We start from the raw sequence: 8,131 nt of genomic DNA on the forward strand, positions 1-8,131 counted from the left end.
AAGGAAAAAAAAAGGAAGCATAACCATACCTCAACACCACGGCCAAAAATCCATAGAAAATACTCAAAAATGATGACTTATGAATTGAAGTTTTTCTTTTTCAGTATGCTATGATTTGAAGTAGTTTATCCATTTTTAAAAATTTAAAATGATCAAATAAACCCACACACCATAATAAATGCTAATATCGAAAGATGAGTTGAGGAAATGAATAAATGAAAATTTGTTAAGAAAATATGAAAGTCAATAAATGTAATTTGTAATTGGCATTTTACTGACATGTACATAAGTTAAAGGATTGCAAAAATAAAACAAAAAAAGTGCACAAGTCAAAGAATCTAAATTAGAATTGAAAAAGACAAGGTTTTGGTAAAAAATGTAAGGTGACAATACAATTGAGAGACGATTATCAATTTATTCCTATGCACTCCTATTTTTAATAGTTGGGTTTTAGGCGAAGGATTTCTTCGAAAATAGAGAGAATGTGCATATGGGGATGACTTAGAAGGCAAGTCAGACACCTCTACAAAGCTTAAAACTTGCAATCCTCCAAAGATTGCAGAATATGGCAAATAGAGAGAACAAAAAAACATGCAGATTATACACTTATCATAAAACAGCCACACTGATAGGCAAAACCTCCTACAATAATCATAAACTGCTCCTCTCTTTTCACAAGCCTTAAAATATTCATAAACCAAAATTATTCTTTTTCCACACTAACACAGATATATAGAAACTCTCTCCATTTAACATAAAAACAAGTTTAACACTATTGCTCTAACCCTCCATTCGGATGATGCACCTGATAGACTTTCCTTGGAGCATGAGGTCAAATGCTTTGTTGATCTCTGAGAAAGGGACCGAGTGAGTGATGAATTTTTCCACTTCCAGCTCCTGCATCATCAATACAACAAGATGATCAGTTTCACATCATATGAAGTAAAAAACAGTCCTGCAACACTTCAAACAGCAAACAAACAATAACTCATTAACCCGTCAATCTGTGTAGAGCATCCGACCCAAAGTCGAAAGGCCTAAAACCTTATATATTTTTACACAAGGCTTAGAATACTCTCAACACAAAGCCTTTTCATGAACCTTGTAAAAATCCCACATTAGTTAAATACAATTTTTCATAATTACAGGTATAGACCTCTGCACCTAAGGATTAAGGCTTTATGCAAACACCATAAAATTTGTATAGGCAAAATCATTGGTAGGTTTGAATACTATTGTTTCACAAACATGCATGCTTGGTTGAAAAGAAATATGAAGTTACCTTATTCATGTACTTCTCCACAACACCAGGTAAGTCAGTGCGGGGTTTGTAGTTACCAAAGAAGGTACCCTTAAGCGTCCTCTCATTCAAGAAATTCACTGGATTGGTTTTGAATGCATCATCTTTACTTGGCACACCCACAAGTACAGCAACACCCCAACCCTAAATTAAGAGAAACAGAAATTCAATTTTAAATTTCATAAAGCAATGTGATTGCATATATATTTCAAGTACCTTATAAAATTAAACAACACAAGAAATGCTTACATCATGAACACATTCAAATGCGGAGATCATCGCCTGGATGTTTCCAGTGCACTCAATACTCCGATCCACTCCACCGTTGGTCATCTCAGCAATGACCTTTTCATCAAAACTTAAATGTTAGTCTCTGTAAACGATTAATCATTAGCATTTCAAGTACAAGGGAGAAGTCATTATGCATTATTTTGCTTCAATAAAATCAGCATTGTAAACATATTAATGCAGGCATGACAATCTTCGGATTACTTCCTCAACAGGTCATGTCAAGGGGAACATATATGGAAGAAAAAGACCAACGCTGTTGACCATCCATTCCAGGAAAATTATAAGATATTCATGTTGGAGTGCAAGAGGCTAAATGAGTAGTGCAAATAGTTCTAACCAAGAAAATGATTCGAAGAAAACTATTCCTTGTACCTTGAATTATGCTAAACATAACACCAAAGATAGCATAAAGATGAACAGAAGCTAACAAAATAGAGATCTGCGGAAAATTGTCGGTAACTAACCTGTTGAACCGGTTTGTTATGATCTTTTGGATTCACAAATTCATTCACGCCAAACTTTTTGGCTGTCAGTAAGTACAGAAACCATGATCAATCAGTGAATTACAATTTAATTTTAGTCAAATATGATGCAGAGAAAGTCCTTGAATATGTGCAGATATTTAATTACATCGACTCTACCTTCCTCAAATCGGTCGGGATTAAAATCAACACCAATGATTCTTGAAGCCCCTGAAATCCTTGCACCTTCAGCAGCCTAAGAAGTAACAAAAACAGCCAAGAAAATCACCACTATACTCCAAAATAGCCGGATGCAACATAACAGAGAAGCAATAAGGACAACTTACAGCAAGACCAACAGCACCCAACCCGAAAACTGCAACTGATGAACCCTTTTTCGGTTTTGCAACATTCACAGTGGCACCAAGACCTTTAAGCACATAAAACAAATTGATTACTACAAACATAAGTAAAGAAGCATTAATTTCTGAGTGTAACCATTAAAATGTGACAACTAGTCTTTGAAACCTGTGCTTATTCCGCAACTAAGAATACAAACTTTGTCCAGAGGGGCTGCAGGGTTGATCTTGGCAACAGAACCAACATGTGCAACAGTGTATTCGCTGAACGTAGAGGTACCAACAAAGTGATATATTGGCTTTCCGTCCTTGGAGAACCTGGTCTTGCCATCATGGATCATAGTACCCCTGTCAGTATTGATCCTCAGGAGATCACACATGTTGCTTTCCTCGGACTTACAGTGTGCACACTCCTTGCATTCCCCAGTGAACACAGGGAGGACATGGTCTCCCGGTTGAAGTTCAGTTACACCCTCACCTACGCTTTCCACAATTCTAAACAAAAAAATCCAATCAAACAAAATTTCAAAAGGTAAACATACTGCATACAACAGAAGCGGAAACGTAATTAATTACACTATTGTGTAGCCTTAACATTCATAAGTATACATACCCTCCAGCTTCATGACCGAAAATTCGAGGGAACAGCGGTTGTTGTCCCTGTGACACAACATAGATGCTTCAGTTCCAACAGATCACATCAAAACCTTAAAGGCTTGCTTATCTTGTACATATGATTTCTCAGTAAGAAAATGCCATGTATAGAACAAAATACAGTGACAAATTATGAATGAAAAACAGAACTTCAACAATCAATTGCAAGTTATGGAACTAGGCAATATTAACATTGCTAAATCATGCTTGGACAATATAGTGAGCGATTGGGTAGATTATATAAAAAGCATTCTTTTGCTCTATCATAATAATGCAATGTCCCTAGTTCAATAATGATCCAAGAAAAGTTTAAATTTTCACTTTGGCTTCCCAGAAGAAGACATCAGTGTGGCAGAGAGAGGTGAAGAGGATCTTCAAGCGAACTTCATTGTTCTGTGGTGGTGCCACCTCCACTTCCTCAATTACCAGCGGCTTCCCCGCTTCCCATGCCACCGCAGCTACAATCCACATATTCCAATGTGATTAGTAACAAATATATGGACAAGATCAGTATTATTACACAAATAACTGACTAGAGGATCAAGATTGAAAATATTCTAAAGGAAAGTTTTAAATTATAGAGATTAACAGAAACAAAACTTAATTAGCAGATGCTTTAGTGCATTGCCAAGAAAAGTAACTAAATTTGTTTCTCTTTCTTCTATTCATCAATTTTAGAAATTTTCGAAACTACAATTAACAATCTCATAAAATTTAAGAATCATCGTCATCGGTTGACTTGTAAAATACTTGAAATAAAAATTAAAAACATAAAAAAAAAAAAAGAAAAAAAAAAAAGAAGAAATTTGGAAAAATGACCTTTTTTTTAACACACTAAAGACTTTTAACCCACTTTTGATAAAATAAATAAGCACCAGTATCTAGATGACAAAATAAGCACCAAGGATCATGTAAATTTCGAATCCAAAGAAAAAGGATCAATATGAATCTAATAAGAAATGAAGCCAAGGGTATAAGCACCCAAGACTGATCACCAACACTATTAATCAGTAAAATGAAGGAGACCCATTATCAGAAACAGAGAACCCAATAATTGGAATCACTGAAAAATGATGAATACCCACATTTTATCTCAAATTAGAGAATCTAACAGAAGTGCTTCACAAGAAAACATGATCACAGTGATGAACATCAATATCTAACATAGCATGCCACAAATAAAGGAAAAAACTCATTATCAGAAACAGAGAACCCAACAATGGGTGTGACGAAAAATAATCAGATTGATGAAAAAGTAATTTCCTTTATCAGAGACAAACATACATAAGCATGGAACAATTAAAAATCAGATGGTAAATTGCAAAGTTTGATCATGAGACTACAGAATCTAACAAAAAGGTCTTAACAAAAACATGATCAGATTTGAGTATGATTGGCTCGGATGGTTTACCTTTGCACTTAATAACCTGACCAGCTGTAGACATTGCAAAAGAGCTAGTTGTTGTGATGTTTGTGTTGAGTATGATTGACTTGAATGTTTACAGTCTCTCTTGGTTGTGGAAATCGAGTGTGTGGATGGCAGTATTTATAGTGTGAGTAAAACCACCGTTCAAGAAAATGGAGTCTCAAATGTACAAGAATACCATTTGCTTTCAAGAGTTATTACTTTGTTTCTTTGTGCACAAGTGTAGTTGTAAAACCCACTGAAAATAAGATCTTTTCTGTTTCTGTTTCTGCCTGGGCAAAAAGCCATCGGCACCTTTGTTTCTGTTCTGAGGCAATGCCACTTGGCCTTCCCTTTTGTGGGTTATTCTTCTTTTGGAAAGAACGTGGCATATTGATCTTGAATTTAGGGCCCAATTAGCAGTATAGGACAAGTACGTGTCCTCCAAGTCTTTTCAAATTTGTGGACAGTGATGTGTCTAATGAGTGGATGTTCTCTTCATGCACTTAAGACAGTTGTCCTTCATGGCCATAACATCTCTATCGGGCAGTGGAGATAGGTTTCACTTAAATGGCAGAGACTAGAGAACGCAAGGGTATGACTGTTGTTGAGTATACAAGAAAGGTCTATTTTTTATTTGGTCTGATCGGTCCTCGTGTACCGACAAGGCAAGGCAAGAATTTTTTGTTCCAAGGATATTTGTTTTGGGCTAAATTGGTTGTCTTGGGCTTGGTATATCAGACGGTTGGTACCAACTACGCATGAGGTTGACTAGATTGAGGTCCTCTATTTGGTGAGAGGTGGTCATGATTCATGACTTTAGAGTCGGTGAGCTCTGCTTGGTACGTGCAAGCCTGCAAGGTATGGCAAGCACCAACATAATTGCACATAATTAATTAAAATAGTAATGAAAGGTTTACCACCAAAGAATAGATTAACTTAGATTAATAATTAAAGTCAGCCTTTGAACATATTTTGTGAATTAGATTAATAATATAATTAAATAGATTAACTTAAATATAGTAATAAAGATGAAATTGATTACTTTCTCTAAAAATGTGATCATGTAAATCTACAAAAATTTTAACTAAAATCACAACCTCTCCTCGATAAAAAAAAGATAAAAATAAATAAATCTAAAGCATTGCATATCTTGTTAAAATGACACTCAAAAATTTAATTTTGAGAAACAATATAACTACCACATATGCAGAAGATATATGGTGAGAATTTATTTATTGAAAATCTGAGAAACAAATTTTTTAAACATTAGAAATTCACTCGAATAACTACTCAAATTTTGGACCTTCATCTCAGCCTTAACCAAAAGAGTTTAGAAATTCATAATTAGCAAAAATCGCAAGTAAATCCAACATGTACAATCAGAGAATAACAAAAAAGATAACAGAAATCAAACCCCTTTGACTATGGAGCAATTATTTTCTCCTTACTTTAACTATGCTCTTCAAGCTTTAGCAGAATTATCTCCCCTCAAATGAAAATCTCCATCTTTCAATAAAATGTGCTGCTCCCGAAGATCTTGTTTTCTTACCGTCAAGTCCCTTGTCTTAGTTCTCAACTTCTGTATGCATGCATCTTTTGTTCTCTTGCTTTTGGGATGTGGCCTTTTGCTTCATCAATTTATTGATGAGTTTCTTTAGAATATATGTGGGCATGCATTTTGGAAGTGTTGATGCAAATTCTCGTAAGGTAGATGCAACAACTTAGAATAGCTGATCTGGCTGATCAGATGCCTTGCTGGATGATGGAGTGGATGTTGATTGAGATCTTCCTGCAAAAGAAACAAGATCAAAGGAGATGGACCGGTGTGGTACCAGCCAAACACGCTCCGATGACGAAATCAGTGATGGTGTTTGATGGGGGATGAGGAAGAATAGAGGATAAACTTGGGAGAATAGGAAGAACAAGGCAAATGTTCTGGGTCATTCTCAGCAAGTTGGGTAAGCTCTTTGGTGAGTGGGAATTTTTGTGTAAGTGTTTTTGGGTGGATGTGTCGATAGATAGATCCTTTATTTTGTGCATATGTGGTGCCTTATATAGGCAAAGGAAGACTTAATGAATAAGTTACCTGCATTGTGAATGAATGGTTGCCAAAGACCCACGCACCTGGTCAGACCTAGTTGCATGCTCAGCTGCTTACTTCCTCAGCATTCAATGCTGCAATGAATGCTTCATTAAATGCAAGGTTGGAAGGTTCAGGCAAACTGCCTCAGTAGCCATGAATGCAGACTGGACATTCTATCTGTCAGAAGATTTGTGTCAGGTGCATTCAAGTGTGGCGGTTCATCCCAACGTGATCTTCCCAGGAATGACGGCGGAGAGCCGAGCCGAGCCGAACACATGTCCTTATGCGTATGCATGAAGTCTATGTGTGATCAAATCGGGCATGTGATTCCAGACCGAGCCGGTCCAGTTAAAGGGGGTCTTTCCGAGCCCTAACTAGTCGACGCCAGAACTCGGATGGAGACCGTCCCCTGTGCCGAGCCGAGCCGAACTGGGATGACCGTGGAAAGATGGACACTCGATCCCTTGGAAGATCATCGGTTCGGCTCGGACCGAACATGGTGGGCCCGGCGTGGAAACTCGGTCTGAGCTGGCAGAGGAAATGCCGATCAGTGATGATGTGGAGGTCAAAGTTTGAACACAGAGAGTCAACTCCGAGATAGGTGTTGACCAGCCACGTGTCGAGCCGTGATTGGCTGTTCGGATAGATGTGGATTTTCCCACAAACAGGAGTCCCCCAGCTTCCGATCCGAGCGAGCAGTGGTGGATTGGAAGTTGGAGTGTAAGGACAATCCCAAAGGTGGCATGTCACTTGATCCGAGCCGAACCCTACAAACCCATGTTCCCGAAGATCCGAACACAAGGCTACTTGTGATTGGTCAAAATATCTCAGGGACAGGTGAAGGGACGCTTGATTTCTGCATGGGGGAATGTAAGGGTCACCTCACTTATGGGTGTTTTTGAATGCTTGACAGGTGTCAAGATCTGGCATTTGAAGCGCCAGAAATGAAGGGCTGAGATCGGTTTGCATGGGAGTATAAGTTAGCAGTTTCTCACTCTTCCTCTTCACTTTCCCACTTCCAGTTTTTTCTGAAAAACTCTCTCTCTCTCGCCGCAAATCTCTTTCTCTCACCGTCGTCTTTGAAGTTGTCCGATCTCGAATCCGACCACGTACGGCAGTAGGCGAGGTGGTTCCGAGGGTGTTTAGGGCGGAAACTTTGGGCGGAGGAAAACCAATAAGTGATTCTCCTCCTTTCTGAGTTTTTTTGCATTTTCGGGTTTTGAGTGTGTTCTTGGTGTTCTTGAGAGAAACCACTTTTTGATTCAAAAAGCAAGAGAGAGAAAGGTGAGAGAAGGTGTTTACAATGTCTGGGACTGATTCGAGTGGCCGCTTCGGCTCGGGAGAAGCCTTCGAAGGAGATAGTGAGGACGAGATGAGCCGAAGCCCATCTGCGGGTGAGGCCGAGCCGAGCCGAAGTCCGCCTGCCGGTGAGGCGAGTTGGGACGGATTGTCCGAAGAGTTGGACGAGGTCGGCTCGGCGCTAAACCGCAATCCAGGTAGAGAGCGTCGAGCTCGAGGGGACCAGGAAAACCCCGAAGTATTGAGTGCCGACCGGGAACAAGGGGCGGCCGAAGG

The 8,131-nt window shown here is 38.7% G+C and overlaps 1 protein-coding gene across 1 annotated transcript; it reads right to left on the bottom strand.

The window, feature by feature from the left end:
• Positions 1-579: 579 nt before the first annotated feature.
• Positions 580-4,756, bottom strand: LOC147277866 (alcohol dehydrogenase class-P). The gene is made up of 10 exons (XM_086254255.1): positions 4,477-4,756; positions 3,387-3,523; positions 3,025-3,071; positions 2,581-2,906; positions 2,400-2,482; positions 2,233-2,308; positions 2,056-2,117; positions 1,550-1,645; positions 1,283-1,444; positions 580-897 (listed from the first exon to the last, which is right to left on the bottom strand). Exons 1-10 carry the CDS (start codon positions 4,508-4,510, stop codon positions 781-783), a joined length of 1,140 nt encoding a protein of 379 aa, XP_086110381.1. The 5' UTR covers positions 4,511-4,756; the 3' UTR covers positions 580-780.
• Positions 4,757-8,131: the final 3,375 nt, after the last annotated feature.

Source organism: Dryas octopetala, chromosome 8, assembly GCF_963921425.1.
Source record: "Dryas octopetala chromosome 8, drDryOcto1.1, whole genome shotgun sequence".
Taxonomy (NCBI): domain Eukaryota; kingdom Viridiplantae; phylum Streptophyta; class Magnoliopsida; order Rosales; family Rosaceae; genus Dryas; species Dryas octopetala.

Coding starts and splice junctions, on each gene's coding strand:
- LOC147277866 (XM_086254255.1), bottom strand. CDS start 4,510: ATGTCTACAGCTGGTCAGGTTATTAAGTGCAAAG. Junction 3,524..4,476: donor TCAGGTTATTAAGTGCAAAG/GTAAACCATCCG, acceptor TGTGGATTGTAG/CTGCGGTGGCATGGGAAGCG. Junction 3,072..3,386: donor TCTTCTTCTGGGAAGCCAAA/GTGAAAATTTAA, acceptor GTTGTGTCACAG/GGACAACAACCGCTGTTCCC.